Here is a 23,674-nt window from a genome sequence, read left to right as displayed (position 1 = left end):
GAATGTGAACACGCAGACGAGAAGAGAAGATAACAGGGACAGGTACGAACTGATCAAGGACGGGGCAGACGCAAACTGGACATGGATGATATATTGCTGGTTTATGTAGTCATCGTAGTCATCCGAGTCTGAAGAAGACGACGGGCCAGGGGGTGGAGGTGGGGTAATGGGGTTGGGTTTGAAGGTAGGATTGTTAGGCATAGGGGTTGGAGATCCACCAAATCCACCCCCTAGAGAAGTCGAGCTGCCATTTGATCCTGCAATTGGGGCCGCTGGCACAGCCGTGCTTCCAGGTCCTCTAGATGGGCCATTAGATCCAGTAGCTGCTACGGCAGAGCCAGTTGTTGCTCCAGGAGCTCCAGATGGTCCATTAGATCCAGTAACTGGTTTGGCAGAGCCCGTTGATGCTCCAGGTCCTCCAGATGGGCCATTAGATCCAGTAGCAGGTACGGCAGAGCCACTTGATGCTCCAGGTCCTCTAGATGGGCCATTAGATCCGGTAGCTGGTACGGCAGAGCCAGTTGTTGCTCCAGGAGCTCCAGATGGGCCATTAGATCCAGTAGCAGGTACGGCAGAGCCAATTGTTGCTCCAGGTCCTCCAGATGGGCCATTAGATCCGGTAGCTGGTACGACAGAGCCAGTTGATGCTCCAGGTCCTCCAGATGGGCCATTAGATCCGGTAGCTGGTACGACAGAGCCAGTTGATGCTCCAGGTCCTCCAGATGGGCCATTAGATCCGGTAGCAGGTACGGCAGAGCCACTTGTTGCTCCATGTCCTCCAGATGGGCCATTAGATCCGGTAGCTGATACGGCAGAGCCAGTTGATGCTCCAGGTCCTCCAGATGGGCCATTAGATCTAGTAGCAGGTACGACAGAGCCACTTGTTGCTCCAGGTCCTCCAGATGGGCCATTAGATCCAGTAGCTGGTACGGCAGAGCCAGTTGATGCTCCAGGTCCTCTAGATGGGCCATTAGATCCGGTAGCCGGTACGGCAGAGCCAGTTGTTGCTCCAGGTCCTCCAGATGGGCCATTAGATCCGGTAGCAGGTACGGCAGAGCCACTTGTTGCTCCAGGTCCTCCAGATGGGCCATTAGATCCGGTAGCTGGTACGGCAGAGCCAGTTGATGCTCCAGGTCCTCCAGATGGGCCATTAGATCTAGTAGCAGGTACGGCAGAGCCACTTGTTGCTCCAGGTCCTCCAGATGGGCCATTAGATCTAGTAGCTGGTACGGCAGAGCCAGTTGATGCTCCAGGTCCTCTAGATGGGCCATTAGATCCGGTAGCCGGTACGGCAGAGCCATTTGTTGCTCCAGATCCTCCAGATGGGCCATTAGATCCGATAGCTGGTACGGCAGAGCCAGTTGATGCTCCAGGTCCTCCAGATGGGCCATTAGATCCGGTAGCAGGTACGACAGAGCCAGTTGTTGCTCCAGTTCCTCCAGATGGCCCATTAGATCCGGTAGCTGGTACGCCAGAGCTAGTTGTTACTCCAGGAGCTCCAGATGGGCCATTAGATCCGGTAGCATGTACGGCAGAGCCAGTTGATGCTCCAGGTCCTCCAGATGGGCCATTAGATCCGGTAGCTGGTACGACAGAGCCAGTTGATGCTCCAGGTCCTCCAGATGGGCCATTAGATCCGGTAGCAGGTACGGCAGAGCCACTTGTTGCTCCATGTCCTCCAGATGGGCCATTAGATCCGGTAGCTGATACGGCAGAGCCAGTTGATGCTCCAGGTCCTCCAGATGGGCCATTAGATCTAGTAGCAGGTACGACAGAGCCACTTGTTGCTCCAGGTCCTCCAGATGGGCCATTAGATCCAGTAGCTGGTACGGCAGAGCCAGTTGATGCTCCAGGTCCTCTAGATGGGCCATTAGATCCGGTAGCCGGTACGGCAGAGCCAGTTGTTGCTCCAGGTCCTCCAGATGGGCCATTAGATCCGGTAGCAGGTACGGCAGAGCCACTTGTTGCTCCAGGTCCTCCAGATGGGCCATTAGATCCGGTAGCTGGTACGGCAGAGCCAGTTGATGCTCCAGGTCCTCCAGATGGGCCATTAGATCTAGTAGCAGGTACGGCAGAGCCACTTGTTGCTCCAGGTCCTCCAGATGGGCCATTAGATCTAGTAGCTGGTACGGCAGAGCCAGTTGATGCTCCAGGTCCTCTAGATGGGCCATTAGATCCGGTAGCCGGTACGGCAGAGCCATTTGTTGCTCCAGGTCCTCCAGATGGGCCATTAGATCCGATAGCTGGTACGGCAGAGCCAGTTGATGCTCCAGGTCCTCCAGATGGGCCATTAGATCCGGTAGCAGGTACGACAGAGCCAGTTGTTGCTCCAGTTCCTCCAGATGGCCCATTAGATCCGGTAGCTGGTACGCCAGAGCTAGTTGTTACTCCAGGAGCTCCAGATGGGCCATTAGATCCTGTAGCTGGTACGGCAGAGCCAGTTGATGCTCCAGGTCCTCCAGATGGGCCATTAGATCTAGTAGCAGGTACGGCAGAGCCACTTGTTGCTCCAGGTCCTCCAGATGGGCCATTAGATCTAGTAGCTGGTACGGCAGAGCCAGTTGATGCTCCAGGTCCTCTAGATGGGCCATTAGATCCGGTAGCCGGTACGGCAGAGCCATTTGTTGCTCCAGGTCCTCCAGATGGGCCATTAGATCCGATAGCTGGTACGGCAGAGCCAGTTGATGCTCCAGGTCCTCCAGATGGGCCATTAGATCCGGTAGCAGGTACGACAGAGCCAGTTGTTGCTCCAGTTCCTCCAGATGGCCCATTAGATCCGGTAGCTGGTACGCCAGAGCTAGTTGTTACTCCAGGAGCTCCAGATGGGCCATTAGATCCTGTAGCTGGTACGGCAGAGCCAGTTGATGCTCCAGGTCCTCCAGATGGGCCATTAGATCCGGTAGCAGGTACGACAGAGCCAGTTGTTGCTCCAGTTCCTCCAGATGGGCCATTAGATCCGGTAGCTGGTACGGCAGAGCTAGTTGTTACTCCAGGAGTTCCAGATGGGCCATTAGATCCAGTAGCTGGTACGGCAGAGCCAGATGATGGTCCAGGTCCTCCAGATGGGCCATTAGATCCAGTAGCTGTTACGGCAGAGCCAGTTGTTGCTCCAGATGCTCCAGATGGGCCATTAGATCCAGTAGCTGGTACGGCAGAGCCAGTTGATGCTCCAGGTCCTCTAGATGGGCCATTAGATCCGGTAGCCGGTACGGCAGAGCCAGTTGTTGCTCCAGGCCCTCCAGATGGGCCATTAGATCCGGTAGCAGGTACGACAGAGCCAGTTGTTGCCCCAGTTCCTCCAGATGGGCCATTAGATCCAGTAGCTGGTATGGCCGAGCCAGTTGTTACTCCAGGAGCTCTAGATGGACCATTAGATCCAGTAGCAGGTACGGCAGAGCCACTTGTTGCTCCAGGTCCTCCAGATGGGCCATTAGATCCGGTAGCTGGTACGGCAGAGCCAGTCGTTGCTCCAGGCCCTCCAGATGGGCCATTAGATCCAGTAGCTGGTATTGCGGATCCAGTTGTTGCTCCAGGTCCTGCAGATGTGCCACTAGATCCAGTAGCTGATACGGCAGAGCCAGTTGTTGCTCCAGGTGCTCCAGTTGGGCCAATCGTTCCAGTAGCTGGTACTGCAGAGCCTGTTGTTGCTCCAGGTCTTCTAGATGGGCCATTAGATCCGGTAGCTGGTACAGCAGAGCCATATGATGCTCCAGGTCCTCCAGATGGGCCACTAGATCCAGTAGCTGGTATGGCCGAGCCAGTTGTTGCTCCAGGAGCTCCAGACGGCCCATTAGATCCAGTAGCTGGTACGGCAGAGCCAGATGATGCTCCAGGTCCTCCAGATGGGCCATTAGATCCAGTAGCTGTTACGGCAGAGCCAGTTGTTGCTCCAGGTGCTCCAGATGGGCCATTAGGTCCAGTAGCTGGTACGGCAGAGCCAGATGATGCTCCAGGTCCTCCAGATGGGCCATTAGATCCAGTAGCTGGTACGGCAGAGCCATATGATGCTCCAGGTCCTCCAGATGGGCCATTAGATCCGGTAATTGGTACGGCAGATCCAGATGATACTCCAGGTCCTCCAGATGGACCATTAGATCCGGTAGCTGGTACGGCAGAGCCAGTTGATGATACAGATCCTCCAGATGGGCCATTAGATCCAGTAGCTGGTACGGCAGAGCCAGTTGTTGCTCCAGGTGCTCCAGATGGGCCTTTAGATCCAGTAGCTGGTATGGCCGAGCCAGTTGTTGCTCCAGGAGCTCCAGATGGCCCATTAGATGCAGTAGCTGGTACGGCAGAGCCATATGATGCTCCAGGTCCTCCAGATGGGCCACTAGATCCAGTAGCTGGTATGGCCGAGCCAGTTGTTGCTCCAGGAGCTCCAGATGGTCCATTAGATCCAGTAGCTGGTACGGCAGAGCCAGGTGATGCTCCAGGTCCTCCAGATGGGCCATTAGATCCAGTAGCTGTTACGGCAGAGCCAGTTGTTGCTCCAGGTGCTCCAGATGTGCCATTAGGTCCAGTAGCTGGTACGGCAGCACCAGATGATGCTCCAAGTCCTCCAGATGGGCCAATAGATCCAGTAGCTGGTACGGCAGAGCCATATGATGCTCCAGGTCCTCCAGATGGGCCATTAGATCCGGTAATTGGTACGGTAGAGCCAGATGATGCTCCAGGTCCTCCAGATTGACCATTAGATCCGGTAGCTGGTACGACAGAGCCAGTTGATGATACAGATCCTCCAGATGGGCCATTAGATCCAGTAGCTGGTACGGCAGAGCCAGTTGTTACTCCAGGTCCTCCAGATGGATCATTAGATCCAGTAGCTGGTACGGCAGAGCCAGATGATGCTCCAGGTCCTCCAGATGGGCCATTAGATCCAGTAGCTGGTACGGCAGAGCCAGTTGATGCTCCAGGTCCTCCAGATGGGCCATTAGATCCAGTAGCTGGTATGGGAGAGCCAGTTGTTGCTCCAGGTGCTCCAGATGGGCCATTAGATCCAGTGGCTGGTACCGCAGAGCCAGTTGTTGCTCCAGGTCCTCCAGATGGGCCATTAGAACCGGTAGCTGGTACGGCAGAGCCAGTTGTTGCTCCAGCTGCTCCAGATGGGCCATTAGATCCAGTAGCTGGTACAGCAGAGCCAGATGATGCTCCAGGTGCTCCAGATGGGCCATTAGATCCAGTGGCTGGTACTGCAGAGCCAGTTGTTGCTCCAGGTCCTCCAGATGGGCTATTAGATCCAGTGGCTGGTACTGCAGAGCCAGTTGTTGCTCCAGGTCCTCCAGATGGGCCAATAGATCCAGTGGCTGGTACTGCAGAGCCAGTTGATGCTCCAGGTCCTCCAGATGGGCCATTAGATCCAGTAGCTGCAATGGCCGAGCCAGTTGTTGCTCCAGGAGCTCCAGATGGCCCATTAGATCCAGTAGCTGGTACGGCAGAGCCAGATGACGCTCCAGGGCCTCCAGATGGGCCACTAGATCCAGTAGCTTGTATGGCCGAGCCAGTTGTTGCTCCAGGAGCTCCAGATGGCCCATTAGATCCAGTAGCTGGTACGGCAGAGCCAGATGATGCTCCAGGTCCTCCAGATGGGCCATTAGACCCATTAGCTGTTACGGCAGAGCCAGTTGTTGCTCCAGGTGCTCCAGATGAGCCATTAGATCCAGTAGCTGGTACGGCAGAGCCAGATGATGATCCAGGTCCTCCAGATGGGCCATTAGATCCAGTAGCTGGTACGGCAGAGCCATATGATGCTCCAGGTCCTCCAGATGCGCCATTAGATCCGGTAATTGGTACGGCAGAGCCAGATGATCCTCCCGGTCCTCCAGATGGCCCATTAGATCCGGTAGCTGGTACGGCAGAGCCAGTTGATGATCCAGATCCTCCAGATGGGCCATTAGATCCAGTAGCTGGTACGGCAGAGCCAGTTGTTGCTCCAGGTGCTCCAGATGGGCCATTAGATCCAGTAGCTGGTACGGCAGAGCCAGATGATGCTCCAGGTCCTCCAGATGGCCCATTAGATCCAGTAGCTGGTACGGCAGAACCAGATGATGCTCCAGGTCCTCCAGATGGGCCATTAGATCCAGTAGCTGGTATGGGAGAGCCAGTTGTTGCTCCAGGTGCTCCAGATGGGCCATTAGATCCAGTGGCTGGTACTGCAGAGCCAGTTGTTGCTCCAGGTCCTCCAGATGGGCCATTAGATCCGGTAGCTGGTACGGCAGAGCCAGTTGATGCTCCAGGTCCTCCAGATGGGCCATTAGATCCAGTAGCTGTTACAGCAGAGCCAGTTAATGCTCCAGGTGCTCCAGATGCGCCATTAGATCCGGTAATTGGTACGGCAGAGCCAGATGATCCTCCCGGTCCTCCAGATGGCCCATTAGATCCGGTAGCTGGTACGGCAGAGCCAGTTGATGATCCAGATCCTCCAGATGGGCCATTAGATCCAGTAGCTGGTACGGCAGAGCCAGTTGTTGCTCCAGGTGCTCCAGATGGGCCATTAGATCCAGTAGCTGGTACGGCAGAGCCAGATGATGCTCCAGGTCCTCCAGATGGCCCATTAGATCCAGTAGCTGGTACGGCAGAACCAGATGATGCTCCAGGTCCTCCAGATGGGCCATTAGATCCGGTAGCTGGTACGGCAGAGCCAGTTGATGCTCCAGGTCCTCCAGATGGGCCATTAGATCCAGTAGCTGTTACAGCAGAGCCAGTTAATGCTCCAGGTGCTCCAGATGGGCCATTAGATCCAGTAGCTGGTACGGCAGAGCCAGATGATGCTCCAGGTCCTCCAGAAGGGCCATTTGATCCGGTAATTGGTACGGCAGAGCCTGATGATGCTCCAGGTCCTCCAGATGGGCCATTAGATCTGGTAGCTGGTACGGCAGAGCCAGTTGTTGCTCCAGGTCCTCCAGATGGGCCATTAGATCCAGTAGCTGGTAAGGCAGAACCAGTTGTTGCTCTAGTAGCTCCTGATGGGCCATTAGATCCAGTAGCTGGTACGGGAGAGCCAGTTGTTGCTCCAGGTCCTCGAGATGGGCCATTAGATCCGGTAGCTGGTACGGCAGAGCGAGTGGAAGCTCCAGGACTTCCAGATGGGCCATTAGATCCAGTAGCTGGTACGGCAGAGCCAGTTGTTGCTCCAGGTGTTCCAGATGGGCCATTTGATCCAGTAGCTTGTACAGCAGAGCCAGATGATACTCCAGGTCCTCCAGATGGGCCATTAGATCCAGTAGCTGTTACGGCAGAGCCAGTTGTTGCTCCAGGTGCTCCAGATGGGCCATTAGATCCAGTAGCTGGTACTGCAGAGCCAGTTGTTGCTCCAGGTCCCCCAGTTGGGCCATTAGATCCGGTAGCTGGTACGGCAGAGCCAGTTGTTGCTCCAAGTCCCCCAGTTGGGCCATTAGATCCGGTAGCTGGTACGACCGAGCCAGTTGTTGCTCCAGGTGCTCCAGATGGGCCATTAGATCCAGTAGCTGGTACGGCAGAGCCAGTTGTTGCTCCAGGTGCTCCAGATGGGCCATTAGATCCTGTAGCTAATACGGCAGAGCCAGTTGATGCTCCAGGTACTCCAGATGGGCCATTAGATCCAGTAGTTAGTACGCCAGAGCCAGTTTTTGCTCCAGGTGCTCCAGATGGGCCATTAGATCCAGTAGCTGGTACTGCAGAGCCAGTTGTTGCTCCAGGTCCCCCAGTTGGACCATTAGATCCGGTAGCTGGTACGGCAGAGCCAGTTGTTGCTCCAGGTGCTCCAGATGGGCCATTAGATCCAGTAGCTGGTACGGCAGAGCCAGTTGTTGCTCCAGGTGCTCCAGAGGGGCCATTAGATCCAGTAGCTGCTACGACAGAGCCAGTTTTTGCTCCAGGTGCTCCAGATGGGCCATTAGATCCAGTAGCTGGTACGGCAGAGCCAGTTGTTGCTCCAGAAGCTCCAGGTGGGCCATTAGATCCAGTAGCTGGTACGGCAGAGCCAGATGATGCTCCAGGTCCTCCAGATAGGCCATTAGATCTGGTAGCTGGTACGGCAGAGCCAGTTGTTGCTCCAGGTCCTCCAGATGGGCCATTAGATCCAGTAGCTGGTATGGGAGAGCCAGTTGTTGCTCCAGGTCCTCCAGATGGGCCATTAGATCCAGTAGCTGTTACAGCAGAGCCAGTTAATGCTCCAGGTGCTCCAGATGGACCATTAGATCCAGTAGCTGGTACGGCAGAGCCAGATGATGCTCCAGGTCCTCCAGAAGGGCCATTTGATCCGGTAATTGGTACGGCAGAGCCTGATGATGCTCCAGGTCCTCCAGATGGGCCATTAGATCTGGTAGCTGGTACGGCAGAGCCAGTTTTTGCTCCAGGTCCTCCAGATGGGCCATTAGATCCAGTAGCTGGTACGGCAGAACCAGTTGTTGCTCCAGTAGCTCCTGATGGGCCATTAGATCCAGTAGCTGGTACGGGAGAGCCAGTTGTTGCTGCAGGTCCTCGAGATGGGCCATTAGATCCGGTAGCTGGTACGGCAGAGCGAGTTGAAGCTCCAGGACTTCCAGATGGGCCATTAGATCCAGTAGCTGGTACGGCAGAGCCCGTTGTTGCTCCAGGTGTTCCAGATGGGCCATTTGATCCAGTAGCTTGTACAGCAGAGCCAGATGATACTCCAGGTCCTCCAGATGGGCCATTAGATCCAGTAGCTGGTACTGCAGAGCCAGTTGTTGCTCCAGGTCCCCCAGTTGGGCCATTAGATCCGGTAGCTGGTACGGCAGAGCCAGTTGTTGCTCCAAGTCCCCCAGTTGGGCCATTAGATCCGGTAGCTGGTACGACAGAGCCAGTTGTTGCTCCAGGTGCTCCAGATGGGCCATTAGATCCAGTAGCTGGTACGGCAGAGCCAGTTGTTGCTCCAGGTGCTCCAGATGGGCCATTAGATCCTGTAGCTAATACGGCAGAGCCAGTTGATGCTCCAAGTCCCCCAGTTGGGCCATTAGATCCGGTAGCTGGTACGACAGAGCCAGTTGTTGCTCCAGGTGCTCCAGATGGGCCATTAGATCCAGTAGCTGGTACGGCAGAGCCAGTTGTTGCTCCAGGTGCTCCAGATGGGCCATTAGATCCTGTAGCTAATACGGCAGAGCCAGTTGATGCTCCAGGTACTCCAGATGGGCCATTAGATCCAGTAGTTAGTACGCCAGAGCCAGTTTTTGCTCCAGGTGCTCCAGATGGGCCATTAGATCCAGTAGCTGGTACTGCAGAGCCAGTTGTTGCTCCAGGTCCCCCAGTTGGGCCATTAGATCCGGTAGCTGGTACGGCAGAGCCAGTTGTTGCTCCAGGTGCTCCAGATGGGCCATTAGATCCAGTAGCTGGTACGGCAGAGCCAGTTGTTGCTCCAGGTGCTCCAGAGGGGCCATTAGATCCAGTAGCTGCTACGACAGAGCCAGTTTTTGCTCCAGGTGCTCCAGATGGGCCATTAGATCCAGTAGCTGGTACGGCAGAGCCAGTTGTTGCTCCAGAAGCTCCAGGTGGGCCATTAGATCCAGTAGCTGGTACGGCAGAGCCAGATGATGCTCCAGGTCCTCCAGATAGGCCATTAGATCCGGTAGCTGGTACGGCAGAGCCAGTTGATGCTCCAGGTCCTCCAGATGGGCCATTAGATCCGATAGTTAGTACGACAGAGCCAGTTGATGCTCCAGGTCCTCCAGATGGGCCATTAGATCCGGTAGCTGGTACGGCAGAGCCAGTTGTTGCTCCAGGTCCTCCAGATGGGCCATTAGGTCCGATAGTTGGTACGACAGAGCCAGTTGATGCTCCAGGTCCTCCAGATGGGCCATTAGATCCAGTAGCTGGTACGGCAGAGCCAGTTGTTGCTCCAGGTGCTCCAGATGGGCCATTAGATCCAGTTGCTGGTACGGCAGAGCCAGTTTTAGCTCCAGGTGCCCTAGATGGGCCATTAGATCCAGTAGCTTGTACTGCAGAGCCAGTTGTTGCTCCAGGTCCACCAGATGGGCCATTAGATCCGGTAGCTGGTACGGCAGAGCCAGTTATTGCTCCAGGTGCTCCAGATGGGCCATTAGATCCAGTAGCTGGTACGGCAGAGCCAGTTGTTGCTCCAGGTGCTCCAGATGGGCCATTAGATCCAGTAGCTGGTACGGCAGAGCCAGTCTTTGCTCCAGGTGCTCCAGATGGGCCATTAGATCCAGTAGCTGGTACTGCAGAGCCAGTTGATGCTCCAGGTCTTCCAGATGGGCCATTAGATCCAGTAGCTGGTACGGCAGAGCCAGTTGTTGCTCCAGGTGCTCCAGATGGGCCATTAGATCCAGTAGCTGGTGCGGCAGAGCCAGATGATGCTCCAGGTCCTGCAGATGGGCCATTAGATCCAGTAGCTGTTACGGCAGAGCCAGTTGTTGCTCCAGGTGCTCCAGTTGGGCCATTAGATCCGGTTGCTGGTACGGCAGAGCCTGATGATGCTCCAGGTCCTCCAGATGGGCCATTAGATCCGGTAGCTGGTACGGCAGAGCCAGTTATTGCTCCAGGTCTTCCAGATGGGCCATTAGATCCGGTAGCTGGTAAGACAGAACCAGTTGATGCTCCAGGTGCTCCAGGTGGGCCATTAGATCCAGTTGCTGGTACGGCAGAGCCAGTTTTAGCTCCAGGTGCCCTAGATGGGCCATTAGATCCAGTAGCTGGTACTGCAGAGCCAGTTGTTGCTCCAGGTCCACCAGATGGGCCATTAGATCCGGTAGCTGGTACGGCAGAGCCAGTTATTGCTCCAGGTGCTCCAGATGGGCCATTAGATCCAGTAACTGGTACGGCAGAGCCAGTTGTTGCTCCAGGTGCTCCAGATGGACCATTAGATCCTGTAGCTGGTACGGCAGAGCCAGTCTTTGGCCCAGGTGCTCCAGATGGGCCATTAGATCCAGTAGCTGGTACTGCAGAGCCAGTTGATGCTCCAGGTCCTCCAGATGGGCCATTAGATCCAGTAGCTGGTACGGCAGAGCCAGTTGTTGCTCCAGGTGCTCCAGATGGGCCATTAGATCCAGTAGCTGGTGCGGCAGAGCCAGATGATGCTCCAGGTCCTGCAGATGGGCCATTAGATCCAGTAGCTGTTACGGCAGAGCCAGTTGTTGCTCCAGGTGCTCTAGTTGGGCCATTAGATCCAGTAGCTGGTACGACAGAGCCAGATGATGCTCCAGGTCGTCCAGATGGGCCATTAGATCCGGTTGCTGGTACGGCAGAGCCTGATGATGCTCCAGGTCCTCCAGATGGGCCATTAGATCCGGTAGCTGATACGGCAGAGCCAGTTATTGCTCCAGGTCTTCCAGATGGGCCATTAGATCCGGTAGCTGGTAAGACAGAACCAGTTGATGCTCCAGGTCCTCCAGATGGGCCATTAGATCCAGTAGCTGGTACAGCAGAGCCAGTTGTTGCTCCAGGTGCTCCAGATGGGCCATTTGATCCAGTGGCTGGTACGGCAGAGCCAAATGATGCTCCAGGTCCTCCAGATGGGCCATTAGATCCAGTAGCAGGTACGGCAGAGCCAGATGATGCTCCAGGTCCTCCCGATGGGCTATTAGATCCGGTAGCTGTTACGGCAGACCCAGTTGTTGCTCCAGCTCCTCCAGATGGGCCATTAGATCCGGTAGCTGGTACGACAGAGCCGGTTGATGCTCCAGGTCCTCCAGATGGGCCATTAGATCCAGTAGCTGTTACGGCAGAGCCAGTTGTTGCTCCAGGTGCTCTAGTTGGGCCATTAGATCCAGTAGCTGGTACGACAGAGCCAGATGATGCTCCAGGTCGTCCAGATGGGCCATTAGATCCGGTTGCTGGTACGGCAGAGCCTGATGATGCTCCAGGTCCTCCAGATGGGCCATTAGATCCGGTAGCTGATACGGCAGAGCCAGTTATTGCTCCAGGTCTTCCAGATGGGCCATTAGATCCGGTAGCTGGTAAGACAGAACCAGTTGATGCTCCAGGTCCTCCAGATGGGCCATTAGATCCAGTAGCTGGTACAGCAGAGCCAGTTGTTGCTCCAGGTGCTCCAGATGGGCCATTTGATCCAGTGGCTGGTACGGCAGAGCCAAATGATGCTCCAGGTCCTCCAGATGGGCCATTAGATCCAGTAGCAGGTACGGCAGAGCCAGATGATGCTCCAGGTCCTCCAGATGGGCCATTAGATCCAGTAGCTGGTACGGCAGAGCCAGTTGTTGCTCCAGGTGCTCCAGATGGGCCATTAGATCCAGTAGCTGGTGCGGCAGAGCCAGATGATGCTCCAGGTCCTGCAGATGGGCCATTAGATCCAGTAGCTGTTACGGCAGAGCCAGTTGTTGCTCCAGGTGCTCTAGTTGGGCCATTAGATCCAGTAGCTGGTACGACAGAGCCAGATGATGCTCCAGGTCGTCCAGATGGGCCATTAGATCCGGTTGCTGGTACGGCAGAGCCTGATGATGCTCCAGGTCCTCCAGATGGGCCATTAGATCCGGTAGCTGATACGGCAGAGCCAGTTATTGCTCCAGGTCCTCCAGATGGGCCATTAGATCCGGTAGCTGATACGGCAGAGCCAGTTATTGCTCCAGGTCTTCCAGATGGGCCATTAGATCCGGTAGCTGGTAAGACAGAACCAGTTGATGCTCCAGGTCCTCCAGATGGGCCATTAGATCCAGTAGCTGGTACAGCAGAGCCAGTTGTTGCTCCAGGTGCTCCAGATGGGCCATTTGATCCAGTGGCTGGTACGGCAGAGCCAAATGATGCTCCAGGTCCTCCAGATGGGCCATTAGATCCAGTAGCAGGTACGGCAGAGCCAGATGATGCTCCAGGTCCTCCAGATGGGCCATTAGATCCAGTAGCTGGTACGGCAGAGCCAGTTGTTGCTCCAGGTGCTCCAGATGGGCCATTAGATCCAGTAGCTGGTGCGGCAGAGCCAGATGATGCTCCAGGTCCTGCAGATGGGCCATTAGATCCAGTAGCTGTTACGGCAGAGCCAGTTGTTGCTCCAGGTGCTCTAGTTGGGCCATTAGATCCAGTAGCTGGTACGACAGAGCCAGATGATGCTCCAGGTCGTCCAGATGGGCCATTAGATCCGGTTGCTGGTACGGCAGAGCCTGATGATGCTCCAGGTCCTCCAGATGGGCCATTAGATCCGGTAGCTGATACGGCAGAGCCAGTTATTGCTCCAGGTCTTCCAGATGGGCCATTAGATCCGGTAGCTGGTAAGACAGAACCAGTTGATGCTCCAGGTCCTCCAGATGGGCCATTAGATCCAGTAGCTGGTACAGCAGAGCCAGTTGTTGCTCCAGGTGCTCCAGATGGGCCATTTGATCCAGTGGCTGGTACGGCAGAGCCAAATGATGCTCCAGGTCCTCCAGATGGGCCATTAGATCCAGTAGCAGGTACGGCAGAGCCAGATGATGCTCCAGGTCCTCCCGATGGGCTATTAGATCCGGTAGCTGTTACGGCAGACCCAGTTGTTGCTCCAGCTCCTCCAGATGGGCCATTAGATCCGGTAGCTGGTACGACAGAGCCGGTTGATGCTCCAGGTCCTCCAGATGGGCCATTAGATCCAGTAGCTGTTACGGCAGAGCCAGTTGTTGCTCCAGGTGCTCCAGATGGGAAATTAGACCCAGTAGCTGGTACAGCAGAGCCAGTTGTTGCTCCAGGTGCTCCAGATGGGCCATTAGATCCAGTAGCTGGTACTGCAGAGCCAGTTGATGCTCCAGGTCCTCCAGATGGGCCATTAGATCCAGTAGCTGGTACGGCAGAGCCAGTTGTTGCTCCAGGTGCTCCAGGTGCTCCAGATGGGCCACTAGATCCAGTAGCAGGTACGGCAGAGCCAGATGATGCTCCAGGTCCTCCCGATGGGCTATTAGATCCGGTAGCTGTTACGGCAGACCCAGTTGTTGCTCCAGCTCCTCCAGATGGGCCATTAGATCCGGTAGCTGGTACGACAGAGCCGGTTGATGCTCCAGGTCCTCCAGATGGGCCATTAGATCCAGTAGCTGTTACGGCAGAGCCAGTTGTTGCTCCAGGTGCTCCAGATGGGCCATTAGACCCAGTAGCTGGTACAGCAGAGCCAGTTGTTGCTCCAGGTGCTCCAGATGGGCCATTAGATCCAGTAGCTGGTACTGCAGAGCCAGTTGATGCTCCAGGTCCTCCAGATGGGCCATTAGATCCAGTAGCTGGTACGGCAGAGCCAGTTGTTGCTCCAGGTGCTCCAGGTGCTCCAGATGGGCCACTAGATCCAGTAGCTGGTGCGGCAGAGCCAGATGATGCTCCAGGTCCTGCAGATGGGCCATTAGATCCAGTAGCTGTAACGGCAGAGCCGGTTGTTGCTCCAGGTGCTCCAGTTGGGCCATTAGATCCGGTAGCTGGTAAGGCAGAGCCAGTTGATGCTCCAGGTCCTCCAGATGGGCCATTAGATCCGGTAGCTGGTACGGCAGAGCCGGTTGTTGCTGCAGGTCCTCCAGATGGGCCATTAGAACCGGTAGCTGGTAAGGCAGAGCCAGTTGATCCTCCAGGTCCTCCAGATGGGCCATTAGATCCAGTAGCTGTTACGGCAGAGCCAGTTGTTGCTCCAGGTGCTCTAGTTGGGCCATTAGATCCAGTAGCTGGTACGACAGAGCCAGATGATGCTCCAGGTCGTCCAGATGGGCCATTAGATCCGGTTGCTGGTACGGCAGAGCCTGATGATGCTCCAGGTCCTCCAGATGGGCCATTAGATCCGGTAGCTGATACGGCAGAGCCAGTTATTGCTCCAGGTCTTCCAGATGGGCCATTAGATCCGGTAGCTGGTAAGACAGAACCAGTTGATGCTCCAGGTCCTCCAGATGGGCCATTAGATCCAGTAGCTGGTACAGCAGAGCCAGTTGTTGCTCCAGGTGCTCCAGATGGGCCATTTGATCCAGTGGCTGGTACGGCAGAGCCAAATGATGCTCCAGGTCCTCCAGATGGGCCATTAGATCCAGTAGCAGGTACGGCAGAGCCAGATGATGCTCCAGGTCCTCCCGATGGGCTATTAGATCCGGTAGCTGTTACGGCAGAACCAGTTGTTGCTCCAGCTCCTCCAGATGGGCCATTAGATCCGGTAGCTGGTACGACAGAGCCGGTTGATGCTCCAGGTGCTCCAGATGGGCCATTAGATCCAGTAGCTGGTACTGCAGAGCCAGTTGATGCTCCAGGTCCTCCAGATGGGCCATTAGATCCAGTAGCTGGTACAGCAGAGCCAGTTGTTGCTCCAGGTGCTCCAGATGGGCCATTAGACCCAGTAGCTGGTACAGCAGAGCCAGTTGTTGCTCCAGGTGCTCCAGATGGGCCATTAGATCCAGTAGCTGGTACTGCAGAGCCAGTTGATGCTCCAGGTCCTCCAGATGGGCCATTAGATCCAGTAGCTGGTACGGCAGAGCCAGTTGTTGCTCCAGGTGCTCCAGGTGCTCCAGATGGGCCACTAGATCCAGTAGCTGGTGCGCCAGAGCCAGATGATGCTCCAGGTCCTGCAGATGGGCCATTAGATCCAGTAGCTGTTACGGCAGAGCCGGTTGTTGCTCCAGGTGCTCCAGTTGGGCCATTAGATCCGGTAGCTGGTAAGGCAGAGCCAGTTGATGCTCCAGGTCCTCCAGATGGGCCATTAGATCCGGTAGCTGGTACGGCAGAGCCGGTTGTTGCTGCAGGTCCTCCAGATGGGCCATTAGAACCGGTAGCTGGTAAGGCAGAGCCAGTTGATCCTCCAGGTCCTCCAGATGGGCCATTAGATCCAGTAGCTGGTACGGCAGAGCTAGATGATGCTCCAGGTCCTCCAGATGGGCCATTAGATCCAATACCTGTTACGGCAGAGCCAGTTGTTGCTCCAGGTGCTCCAGATGGGCCATTAGATCCAGTAGCAGGTACGGCAGAGCCATTTGTTGCTCCAGGTGCTCCAGGTGCTCCAGATGGGCCATTTGATCCGGTAGCTGGTACGGCAGAGCCGGTTGTTGCTGCAGGTCCTCCAGATGGGCCATTAGATCCGGTAGCTGGTAAGGCAGAGCCAGTTGATGATCCAGGTCCTCCAGTTGGGCCATTAGATCCGGTAGCTGGTAAGGCAGAGCCAGGTGATGCTCCAGGTGCTCCAGATGGGCCATTAGATCCAGTGGCTGGTACTGCAGAGCCAGTTGTTGCTCCAGGTCCTCCAGATGGGCTATTAGATCCAGTGGCTGGAACTGCAGAGCCAGTTGTTGCTGCAGGTCCTCCAGATGGGCCATTAGATCCGGTAGCTGGTAAGGCAGAGCCAGTTGATGCTCCAGGTCCTCCAGTTGGACCATTAGATCCAGTAGCTGGTACGGCAGAGCCAGTTGTTGCTCCAGGTCCTCCAGACGGGCCATTAGATCCAATAGCTGGTACGGCAGAGCCAGTTGTTGCTCCAGTTGCTCCAGATGGGCCATTAGATCCAGTAGCTGGTACGGCAGAGCTAGATGATGCTCCAGGTCCTCCAGATGGGCTATTAGATCCAATACCTGTTACGGCAGAGCCAGTTGTTGCTCCAGGTGCTCCAGATGGGCCATTAGATCCAGTAGCAGGTACGGCAGAGCCTGATGATGCTCCAGATCCTCCAGATGGGCCATTAGATCCCGTAGCTGGTAAGGCAGAGCCGGTTGTTGCTCCAGGTCCTCCAGATGGGCCATTAGATCCCGTAGCTGGTATGACAGAGCCAGCTGTTGCTCCAGGCGCTCCAGATGGGCCATTAGATCCAGTAGCTGGTACGGCAGAGCCAGTTGTTGCTCCAGGTGCTCCAGATGGGCCATTAGAGCCGGTAGCTGGTACGGCAGAGCCAGTTGAAGCTCCAGGTACTCCAGATGGGCCATTAGATCCAGTAGCTGGTACGGCAGAGCCGGTTGTTGCTCCAGGTGCTCCAGTTGGGCCATTAGATCCAGTAGCTAGTACGGTAGAGCCAGATGATGCTCCAGGTCCTCCAATTGGGCCATTAGATCCATTAGCTGTTACGACAGAGCCAGTTGTTGCTCCAGGTCCTCCAGATGGGACATTAGATCCGGTAGCTGGTACGGCAGAGCCAGTTGTTGCTCCAGGTGCTCCAGATGGGCCATTAGATCCATTTGCTGGTACGGCAGAGCCAGTTGTTGCTCCAGGTCCTCTAGACGGGCCATTAGATCTAGTAGATGGTACGGCAGAGCCAATTGTTGATCCAGTTGCTCCAGATGGGCCATTAGATCCAGTAGCTGGTACGGCAGAGCTAGATGATGCTCCAGGTCCTCCGGATGGGCCATTAGATCCGCTACCTGTTACGGCAGAGCCAGTTGTTGCTCCAGGTGCTCCAGATGGGCCATTCGATCCAGTAGCAGGTACGGCAGAGCCAGTTGTTGCTCCAGGTGCTCCAGGTGCTCCAGATGGGCCATTAGATCCGGTAGCTGGTACGGCAGAGCCGGTTGTTGCTGCAGGTCCTCCAGATGGGCCATTAGATCCGGTAGCTGGTAAGGCAGAGCCAGTTGATGCTCCAGGTCCTCCAGTTGGGCCATTAGATCCGGTAGCTGGTACGGCAGAGCCAGATGATGCTCCAGGTCCTCCAGATGGCCCATTAGATCCGGTAGTTGGTACGGCAGAGCCGGGTGTTGCTGCAGGTCCTCCAGATGGGCCATTAGATCCGGTAGCTGGTAAGGCAGAGCCTGTTGATGCTCCAGGTACTCCAGTTGGGCCATTAGATCCAGTAGCTGGTACGGCAGAGCCAGCTGTTGCTGCAGGTCCTCCAGACGGGCCATTAGATCCAGTAGCTGGTACGGCAGAGCCAGTTGTTGCTCCAGTTGCTCCAGATGGGCCATTAGATCCAGTAGCTGGTAAGGCTGAGCTAGATGATGCTCCAGGTCCTCCAGATGGGCCATTAGATCCAATACCTGTTACGGCAGAGCCAGTTGTTGCTCCAGGTGCTCCAGATGGGCGATTAGATCCAGTAGCAGGTACGGCAGAGCCAGATGATGCGCCAGGTCTTCCAGATGGGCCATTAGACACAGTAGCTGGTACGGCAGAGCCAGATGATGCTCCAGGTCCTCCAGATGGGCCATTAGATCCGGTAGCTGGTACGGCAGAGCCGGTTGTTGCTCCAGGTCCTCCAGATGGGCCATTAGATCCCGTAGCTGGTATGGCAGAGCCAGTTGTTGCTCCAGGCGCTCCAGATGGGCCATTAGATCCAGTAGCTGGTACGGCAGAGCCAGTTGATGCTCCAGGTGCTCCAGATGGGCCATTAGAGCCGGTAGCTGGTACGGCAGAGCCAGTTGAAGCTCCAGGTCCTCCAGATGGGCCATTAGATCCAGTAGCTGGTACGGCAGAGCCAGTTGTTGCTCCAGGTGCTCCAGTTGAACCATTAGATCCAGTAGCTAGTACGGTAGAGCCAGATGATGCTCCAGGTCCTCCAGATGGCCCATTAGATCCGGTAGTTGGTACGGCAGAGCCGGGTGTTGCTGCAGGTCCTCCAGATGGGCCATTAGATCCGGTAGCTGGTAAGGCAGAGCCTGTTGATGATCCAGGTACTCCAGTTGGGCCATTAGATCCAGTAGCTGGTACGGCAGAGCCAGCTGTTGCTGCAGGTCCTCCAGACGGGCCATTAGATCCAGTAGCTGGTACGGCAGAGCCAGTTGTTGCTCCAGTTGCTCCAGATGGGCCATTAGATCCAGTAGCTGGTAAGGCTGAGCTAGATGATGCTCCAGGTCCTCCAGATGGGCCATTAGATCCAATACCTGTTACGGCAGAGCCAGTTGTTGCTCCAGGTGCTCCAGATGGGCGATTAGATCCAGTAGCAGGTACGGCAGAGCCAGATGATGCGCCAGGTCTTCCAGATGGGCCATTAGACACAGTAGCTGGTACGGCAGAGCCAGATGATGCTCCAGGTCCTCCAGATGGGCCATTAGATCCGGTAGCTGGTACGGCAGAGCCGGTTGTTGCTCCAGGTCCTCCAGATGGGCCATTAGATCCCGTAGCTGGTATGGCAGAGCCAGTTGTTGCTCCAGGCGCTCCAGATGGGCCATTAGATCCAGTAGCTGGTACGGCAGAGCCAGTTGATGCTCCAGGTGCTCCAGTTGGGCCATTAGAGCCGGTAGCTGGTACGGCAGAGCCAGTTGAAGCTCCAGGTCCTCCAGATGGGCCATTAGATCCAGTAGCTGGTACGGCAGAGCCAGTTGTTGCTCCAGGTGCTCCAGTTGAACCATTAGATCCAGTAGCTAGTATGGTAGAGCCAGATGATGCTCCAGGTCCTCCAGTTGGGCCATTAGATCCAGTAGATCTTACGACAGAGCCAGTTGTTGCTCCAGGTCCTCCAGATGGGACATTAGATCCGGTAGCTGGTACGGCAGAGCCAGTTGTTGCTCCAGGTGCTCCAGATGGGCCATTAGATCCAGTAGCAGGTATGGCAGAGCCAGATGATGCTCCAGGTCTTCCAGATGGGCCATTAGATCCCGTAGCTGGTACGGCATAGCCAGATGATGCTCCAGGTCCTCCAGATGGGCCATTAGATCCAGTAGCTGGTACGGCAGAGCCAGTTGTTGCTCCAGGCGCTCCAGATGGGCCATTAGATCCAGTAGCTGGTACGGCAGAGCCAGTTGTTGCGCCAGGTGCTCCAGATGGGCCATTAGATCCAGTAGCTGGTACGGCAGAGCCAGTTGTCGCTCCAGGTGCTCCAGATGGGCCATTAGATCCAGTAGCTAGTACTGCAGAGCTAGATGATGCTCCAGGTCCTCCAGTTGGGCCATTAGATCCAGTAGCTGTTACGACAGAGCCAGTTGTTGCTCCAGGTGCTCCAGATGGGCCATTAGATCCAGTAGCTGGTACGGCAGAGCCAGATGATGCTCCAGGTCCTCCAGTTGGGCCATAAGATCCAGTAGCTGTTACGGCAGAGCCAGTTGATGCTCGAGGTGCTCCAGATGGGCCATTAGATCCAGTAGCTGGTACGGCAGAGCCAGATGATGCTCCAGGTCCTCCAGATGGACCATTAGATCCAGTAGCTGGTACGGCAGAGCCAGTTGTTGCTCCAGGTCCTCCAGATGGGCCATTAGATCCAGTAGCTGGTACTGCAGAGCCAGTTGTTGTTCCAGGTGCTCCAGATGGGCCATTAGATCCAGTAGCTGGTACGGCAGAGCCAGTTGGTGCTCCAGGTGCTCCAGATGGGCCATTAGATCCGGTAGCTGGTACGGCAGAGCCAGATGATGGTCCAGGTCCTCCAGATGGGCCATTAGATCCCGTAGTTGTTACGGCAGGGCCAGTTGTTGCTCCAGGTGCTCCAGATGGGCGATTAGATCCAGTAGCTGGTACGGCAGAGCCAGTTGTTGCTCCAGGTCCTCCAGATGGGCCATTAGATCCAGTAGCTGGTACTGCAGAGCCAGTTGTTGTTCCAGGTGCTCCAGATGGGCCATTAGATCCAGTAGCTGGTACGGCAGAGACAGTTGTTGCTCCAGGTGCTCCATATGGGCCATTAGATCCAGTCGCTGGTACGGCAGAGCCAGTTGTTGCTCCAGGTGCTCCAGATGGGCCATTAGATCCAGTAGTTGTTACGGCAGGGCCAGTTGTTGCTCCAGGTGCTCCAGATGGGCGATTAGATCCAGTAGCTGGTACGGCAGAGCCAGATGATGGTCCAGGTCCTCCAGATGGGCCATTAGATCCATTAGCTGTTACGGCAGAGCCATTTGTTGCTCCAGATGCTCCAGATGGGCCATTAGATCCAGTAGCTAGTACGGCAGAACCAGATGATGCTCCAGGTCCTCCAGATGGGCCATTAGATCCGGTAGCTGGTACGGCAGAGCCAGTTGTTGCTCCAGGTGCTCTAGATGGGCCATTAGATCCAGTAGCTGGTACGGCAGAGCCAGTTGATGTTCCAGCTCCTCCAGATGGGCCATTAGATCCAGTAGCTGTTACGGCAGAGCCAGTTGTTGCTCCAGGTGCTCCAGATGGGCCATTAGCTCCACTAGCTGGTATAGAAGAGCCAGTTGTTGCTCCAGGTGCTCCAGATGGGCCATTAGATCCGGTAGCTGGTAAAGCAGAGCCAGTTGTTGCTCCAGGTGCTCCAGATGGGCCATTAAAACCAGTAGCTGGTACGGCAGAGCCATTTGTTGCTCCAGGTGCCCCAGATTGGCCATTAGATCCAGTAGCTGGTACTGTTGAGCCAGTTGTTGCGCCAGGTCCTGCAGATGGGCCATTAGATCCGGTAGCTGGTACGGCAAAGCCAGTTGATGCTCCAGGTCCTCCAGATGGGCCATTAGATCCAGTAGCTGGTACGGCAGAGCCAGATGTTGCTCCAGGTGCTCCAGATGGGCCATTAGATCCAGTAGCTGGTACGGCAGAGCCAGATGATGCTCCAGGTCCTCCAGATGGGCCATTAGATCCAATAGCTGGTACGGCAGAGCCAGATGATGCTCCAGGTCCTCCAGATGGGCCATTAGATCCGGTAGCTGGTAGGGCAGATCCGGTTGTTGCTCCAGGTCCTCCAGATGGGCCATAAGGTCCAGTAGCTGGTACGGCAGAGCCAGTTGATGCTCCAGGTGCTCCAGATGGGCCATTAGATCCAGTAGCTGGTACAGCAGAGCCAGTTGTTGCTCCAGGTGCCCCAGATGGGCCTTTAGATCCAGTAGCTGGTACTGCAGAGCCAGTTGATGCTCCAGGTCCTCCAGATGGGCCATTAGATCCAGTAGCTGGTACGGCAGAGCCAGTTGTTGCTCCAGGTGCTCCAGATGGGCCACTAGATCCAGTAGCTGGTGCGGCAGAACCAGATGATGCTCCAGGTGCTGCAGATGGGCCATTAGATCCAGTAGCTGTTACGGCTGAGCCAGTTGTTGCTCCAGGTGGTAAAGTTGGGCCATTAGACCCGGTAACTGGTACGGCAGAGCCAGTTGATGCCCCAGGTCCTCCAGATGGGCCATTAGATCCGGTAGCTGGTACGGCAGAGCCAGTTGTTGCTGCAGGTCCTCCAGATGGGCCATTAGATCCGGTAGCTGGTAAGGCAGAGCCAGTTGATGCTCCAGGTCCTCCAGTTGGGCCATTAGATCCAGTAGCTGATACGGCAGAGCCAGTTGTTGCTCCAGGTCCTCCAGACGGGCCATTAGATCCAGTAGCTGGTACGGCAGAGCCATTTGTTGCTCCAGGTGCTCCAGATGGGCCATTAGATCCAGTAGCTGGTACGGCAGAGCTAGATGATGCTCCAGGTCCTCCATATGGGCCATTAGATCCAGTAGCTGTTACGGCAGAGCCAGTTGTTGCTCCAGGTGCTCCAGATGGGCCATTAGATCCAGTAGCAAGTACGGCAGAGCCAGATGATGCTCCAGGTCTTCCAGATGGGCCATTAGACCCGGTAGCTGGTACGGCAGAGCCAGAGGATGCTCCAGGTCCTCCAGATGGGCCATTAGATCCGGTAGCTGGTACGGCAGAGCTTGTTGTTGCTCCAGGTCCTCCAGATGGGCCATTAGATCCCGTAGCTGGTATGTCAGAGCCAGTTGTTGCTCCAGGTGCTCCAGATGGGCCATTAGATCCAGTAGCTGGTACAGCAGAGCCAGTTGTTGCTCCAGGTGCTCCAGATGGGCCATAAGAGCCGGTAGATGGTACGGCAGAGCCAGATGAAGCTCCAGGTCCTCCAGATGGGCCATTTGATCCAGTAGCAAGTACGGCAGAGCCAGATGATGCTCCAGGTCTTCCAGATGGGCCATTAGACCCGGTAGCTGGTACGGCAGAGCCAGATGATGCTCCAGGTCCTCCAGATGGGCCATTAGATCCGGTAGCTGGTACGGCAGAGCCTGCGGTTGCTCCAGGTCCTCCAGATGCGCCATTAGATCCAGTAGCTGGTACGGCAGAGCCAGTTGTTGCTCCAGGCGCTCCAGATGGGCCATTAGATCCAGTAGCTGGTACAGCAGAGCCAGTTGTTGCTCCAGGTGCTCCAGATGGGCCATAAGAGCCGGTAGATGGTACGGCAGAGCCAGATGAAGCTCCAGGTCCTCCAGATGGGCCATTTGATCCAGTAGCTGGTACGGCAGAGCCAGTTGTTGCTCCAGGTGCTCCAGTTGGGCCATTAGATCCAGTAGCTGGTACGTTAGAGCCAGATGATGCTCCAGGTCCTCCAGTTGGGCCATTAGACCAGGTAGCTGGTACGGCAGAGCCAGATGATGTTCCAGGTCCTCCAGATGGGCCATTAGATCCGGTAGCTGGTACGGCAGAGCCGGTTGTTGCTCCAGGTCCTCCAGATGGGCCATTAGATCCCGTAGCTGGTATGGCAGAGCCAGTTAATGCTCCAGGTCCTCCAGATGCGCCATTAGATCCAGTAGCTGGTACGGAAGTGCCAGTTGTTGCTCCAGGCGCTCCAGATGGGCCATTAGATCCAGTAGCTGGTACGGCAGAGCCAGTTGTTGCTCCAGGTGCTCCAGATGGGCCATTAGAGCCGGTAGCTGGTACGGCAGAGCCAGCTGAAGCTCCAGGTCCTCCAGATGGACCATTAGATCCAGTAGCTGGTACGGCAGAGCCAGTTGTTGCTCCAGGTGCTCCAGTTGGGCCATTAGATCCAGTAGCTGGTACGTTAGAGCCAGATGATGCTCCAGGTCCTCCAGTTGGGCCATTAGACCAGGTAGCTGGTACGGCAGAGCCAGATGATGTTCCAGGTCCTCCAGATGGGCCATTAGATCCGGTAGCTGGTACGGCAGAGCCGGTTGTTGCTCCAGGTCCTCGAGATGGGCCATTAGATCCCGTAGCTGGTATGGCAGAGCCAGTTAATGCT

At 55.9% G+C, this 23,674-nt stretch overlaps 9 protein-coding genes across 9 annotated transcripts in view; all 9 read right to left on the bottom strand.

The window, feature by feature from the left end:
* Window positions 1–4,466: 4,466 nt before the first annotated feature.
* LOC134839951 (involucrin-like) lies at window positions 4,467–5,600 on the bottom strand. The gene is made up of 2 exons (XM_063855580.1): window positions 4,929–5,600; window positions 4,467–4,763 (listed from the first exon to the last, which is right to left on the bottom strand). The coding sequence occupies exons 1-2, from the start codon at window positions 5,598–5,600 to the stop codon at window positions 4,467–4,469; spliced, it is 969 nt and encodes a 322-aa protein (XP_063711650.1).
* A 6-nt stretch (window positions 5,601–5,606) lies between these two features.
* LOC134839950 (involucrin-like) lies at window positions 5,607–6,491 on the bottom strand. The gene is made up of 3 exons (XM_063855579.1): window positions 6,309–6,491; window positions 6,069–6,263; window positions 5,607–5,903 (listed from the first exon to the last, which is right to left on the bottom strand). Exons 1-3 carry the CDS (start codon window positions 6,489–6,491, stop codon window positions 5,607–5,609), a joined length of 675 nt encoding a protein of 224 aa, XP_063711649.1.
* Window positions 6,492–8,141: 1,650 nt separating this feature from the next.
* On the bottom strand, window positions 8,142–8,891 carry LOC134839949 (involucrin-like). The gene has a single exon (XM_063855578.1). It carries the CDS (start codon window positions 8,889–8,891, stop codon window positions 8,142–8,144), a length of 750 nt encoding a protein of 249 aa, XP_063711648.1.
* A 6,093-nt stretch (window positions 8,892–14,984) lies between these two features.
* Window positions 14,985–15,458, bottom strand: LOC134839948 (involucrin-like). The gene has a single exon (XM_063855577.1). The coding sequence runs from the start codon at window positions 15,456–15,458 to the stop codon at window positions 14,985–14,987; it is 474 nt and encodes a 157-aa protein (XP_063711647.1).
* A 315-nt stretch (window positions 15,459–15,773) lies between these two features.
* On the bottom strand, window positions 15,774–16,247 carry LOC134839947 (involucrin-like). Its single transcript, XM_063855576.1, has one exon. The coding sequence runs from the start codon at window positions 16,245–16,247 to the stop codon at window positions 15,774–15,776; it is 474 nt and encodes a 157-aa protein (XP_063711646.1).
* Window positions 16,248–17,222: 975 nt separating this feature from the next.
* LOC134839946 (involucrin-like) lies at window positions 17,223–17,816 on the bottom strand. Its single transcript, XM_063855575.1, has one exon. The coding sequence runs from the start codon at window positions 17,814–17,816 to the stop codon at window positions 17,223–17,225; it is 594 nt and encodes a 197-aa protein (XP_063711645.1).
* A 3,015-nt stretch (window positions 17,817–20,831) lies between these two features.
* On the bottom strand, window positions 20,832–21,716 carry LOC134839945 (involucrin-like). The gene is made up of 2 exons (XM_063855574.1): window positions 21,294–21,716; window positions 20,832–21,188 (listed from the first exon to the last, which is right to left on the bottom strand). The coding sequence occupies exons 1-2, from the start codon at window positions 21,714–21,716 to the stop codon at window positions 20,832–20,834; spliced, it is 780 nt and encodes a 259-aa protein (XP_063711644.1).
* Window positions 21,717–21,731: 15 nt separating this feature from the next.
* Window positions 21,732–23,156, bottom strand: LOC134839944 (involucrin-like). The gene is made up of 3 exons (XM_063855572.1): window positions 22,794–23,156; window positions 22,314–22,628; window positions 21,732–21,968 (listed from the first exon to the last, which is right to left on the bottom strand). Exons 1-3 carry the CDS (start codon window positions 23,154–23,156, stop codon window positions 21,732–21,734), a joined length of 915 nt encoding a protein of 304 aa, XP_063711642.1.
* A 30-nt stretch (window positions 23,157–23,186) lies between these two features.
* The window catches only part of LOC134839943 (involucrin-like), a 995-nt gene continuing 507 nt past the window's right edge, over window positions 23,187–23,674 (bottom strand). Inside the window, exon 2 of the mRNA XM_063855571.1 lies at window positions 23,187–23,648. Coding sequence (XP_063711641.1) covers window positions 23,187–23,648 — 462 coding nt within the window. The remainder of the gene's footprint in view (window positions 23,649–23,674) is intronic.

This window comes from Symsagittifera roscoffensis, chromosome 2, assembly GCF_963678635.1.
Source record: "Symsagittifera roscoffensis chromosome 2, txSymRosc1.1, whole genome shotgun sequence".
Taxonomy (NCBI): Eukaryota; Metazoa; Xenacoelomorpha; order Acoela; family Convolutidae; genus Symsagittifera; species Symsagittifera roscoffensis.
The sequence above is the reverse complement of the archived record's forward strand: the minus strand, read 5'-3'. Positions and strand labels throughout refer to the sequence as shown.

Bases quoted from the DNA above. Each gene is read 5' to 3' on its own strand.
- LOC134839951 (XM_063855580.1), bottom strand. From the start codon at position 5,600: ATGGGTCTAATGGCCCATCTGGAGGACCTGGAGCATCATCTGGCTCTG. The intron at 4,764-4,928 runs GCCCATCTGGAG...CTGCCGTACCAG, and splicing joins ACCAGCTACTGGATCTAATG to CTACTGGATCTAATGGCCCA.
- LOC134839950 (XM_063855579.1), bottom strand. From the start codon at position 6,491: ATGGCCCATCTGGAGCACCTGGAGCAACAACTGGCTCTGCCGTACCAG. The intron at 6,264-6,308 runs GCGCATCTGGAG...CTGCTGTAACAG, and splicing joins ACCAATTACCGGATCTAATG to CTACTGGATCTAATGGCCCA. The intron at 5,904-6,068 runs GCCCATCTGGAG...CTGCCGTACCAG, and splicing joins ACCAGCTACTGGATCTAATG to CTACTGGATCTAATGGCCCA.
- LOC134839949 (XM_063855578.1), bottom strand. From the start codon at position 8,891: ATGGCCCATCTGGAGCACCTGGAGCAACAACTGGCTCTGCCGTACCAG.
- LOC134839948 (XM_063855577.1), bottom strand. From the start codon at position 15,458: ATGGCCCATCTGCAGGACCTGGAGCATCATCTGGCTCTGGCGCACCAG.
- LOC134839947 (XM_063855576.1), bottom strand. From the start codon at position 16,247: ATGGTCCAACTGGAGGACCTGGAGCATCAACTGGCTCTGCCTTACCAG.
- LOC134839946 (XM_063855575.1), bottom strand. From the start codon at position 17,816: ATGGCCCATCTGGAGGACCTGGAGCATCATCTAGCTCAGCCTTACCAG.
- LOC134839945 (XM_063855574.1), bottom strand. From the start codon at position 21,716: ATGGCCCATCTGCAGCACCTGGAGCATCATCTGGTTCTGCCGCACCAG. The intron at 21,189-21,293 runs GCCCATCTGGAG...CTGCCGTACCAG, and splicing joins ACCAGCTATTGGATCTAATG to CTACTGGATCTAATGGCCCA.
- LOC134839944 (XM_063855572.1), bottom strand. From the start codon at position 23,156: ATGGCCCATCTGGAGGACCTGGAGCAACAACCGGCTCTGCCGTACCAG. The intron at 22,629-22,793 runs GCCCATCTGGAG...CTGCCGTACCAG, and splicing joins ACCAGCTACTGGATCTAATG to CTACCGGGTCTAATGGCCCA. The intron at 21,969-22,313 runs GCCCATCTGGAG...CTGCCGTATCAG, and splicing joins ACCAGCTACCGGATCTAATG to CTACTGGATCTAATGGCCCA.